This window comes from Cyprinodon variegatus, unplaced genomic scaffold, assembly GCF_000732505.1.
Source record: "Cyprinodon variegatus isolate N-32 unplaced genomic scaffold, C_variegatus-1.0 Scaffold989, whole genome shotgun sequence".
Taxonomy (NCBI): Eukaryota; Metazoa; Chordata; class Actinopteri; order Cyprinodontiformes; family Cyprinodontidae; genus Cyprinodon; species Cyprinodon variegatus.
Window position 1 is genome coordinate 157227 of NW_015151442.1, and position 1624 is coordinate 158850.

Genomic DNA, 1624 nt, shown 5'->3' on the forward strand with positions numbered 1-1624 from the left:
GAGAGCACATCCAGTTAGTCACAGTCAGAGAAACAGGACTACACTGGAAAACAGGCCAAGATTTATTTACAAACAATTGAGCGAAAAGAAGACTCCAAACACAAAAATGATAAATAATGCGCCAACAAAATGTGTTTCTCTTTCAGAAAAACGTATGCAACCAGAGTTACTGGTGTTTATATTTAATAAGTGTAAATGAACGTAACTTTGGACTTTAAAGTCTGGCTGTTTGTATTAGGGTTACATTGGGAATGATGGAGAGTGCGCTCCATTAGTTTGCTGTATTATTTGCAGAAAAAGAAAGCAGAGGATCATAAACCTTTCTTAAAATCAGCCGTTTATCTTGCAGTATTGAATGATTTCCTAAACTGAATCTCTTTGTCCTGTAGCTCCACGCCCTCTCTGCTGGTCTTAAGGCCTTCACCACTTGGGAAGCCAACTCTGCTATCGAAGTATGCCGCATGTCATGCGGTGGCCACGGTTACTCCCGTAGCAGCGCCTTGCCAGACATTTACGTGGAGTTTACACCCACCTGCACCTATGAGGGCGAGAACACGGTCATGATGCTGCAGACTGCAAGGTACGTTTAACTAACAGAACAAAATGCCACATAGCTCCCAGCCAGGCTGAGATGTAAACATTCAACCACACGGCTGTTTACAGTTAGACAGAAACCCCGGAGACACGGCCTGCCTCCGCCCTCACTATAAACAAATAGGAGGAGCTGCCTGTTTTGGGTCCTTAGATCCTGAAAGGTCAGCAGATGTGTTTCAGAAACCTGCCGGGTGATTTTTCAGCCTTTTTCCAGAGGCTCCGCTTCCCAGTGAAACCAGTTCCAGCAGCTCCTTCCCACAGTTTGCTCATACCTGAACATATTCACCCAGAAAGAGAAGGCTGTTGAGAATGGGAGGGGGTGAAACGGGATCCACTAAAGGAACAAAAGACCTGAGAATGTCAGGTTGTCTTCATGAAGCGTGTGGCTTTCAGCTCTGCTCTATACAGTTCTGTATTTTTTCCACATTATGTCACCAAAATCACGTCCATGTTTGACTCTAAAACATCCCATTTTAACTCATACAGTTTCAGTTGCTCCTAAATCTGTTTCTAGTATTTTAAAACAAGGGGCGGATTTAGGAAATTTGGGGCCCGAGGCCCTATGAATAGAGAAGATGACACATAAAACCCATTGTGTCCCTCTCTTCTTATCCCTTTTCTTCTTGTTTTCCTCTATGTTTTGTACTCAGCTGACTTTTCATGCTGTCTCTAAAGGAAGATTTTTTTTCCAAGCACTAAGCTCACTTAGCTGATTGCTCCTTCCTGTGTTTCCAAAAAGGCGACGGCATTTTAGCGAAAGGATTTTTATTCAAAAAAATAAATAAGGAATAGTTGTCTTAACCATACATGTTAACAGAGTTTTATGGGGAACTTTGGTCCCTAAGCAACTGCCTAGTAGGGGTGGAACGGTTCACAAAATCCACGGTTCGGTTCGGTTCGATTGATTGTTACACTGGAAAAAAAAACGAAATTTAGATAAGTTTTTTCTTTCTTAAAATAAGTGTATTTGTTCTTGGATTCAGTAGGTAAAAGAGAGATTTTGCCAATGGAACAAGACAATTTACACTTA

At 41.9% G+C, this 1624-nt stretch overlaps 1 protein-coding gene across 2 annotated transcripts in view; it reads left to right on the plus strand.

The window, feature by feature from the left end:
- The window catches only part of acox1 (acyl-CoA oxidase 1, palmitoyl), a 31101-nt gene that overhangs the window by 14550 nt on the left and 14927 nt on the right, over window positions 1–1624 (plus strand). For both annotated transcript variants that reach the window (XM_015399110.1, XM_015399109.1), the window contains exon 9: window positions 390–580. In XM_015399110.1, coding sequence (XP_015254596.1) covers window positions 390–580 — 191 coding nt within the window. The remainder of the gene's footprint in view (window positions 1–389; window positions 581–1624) is intronic.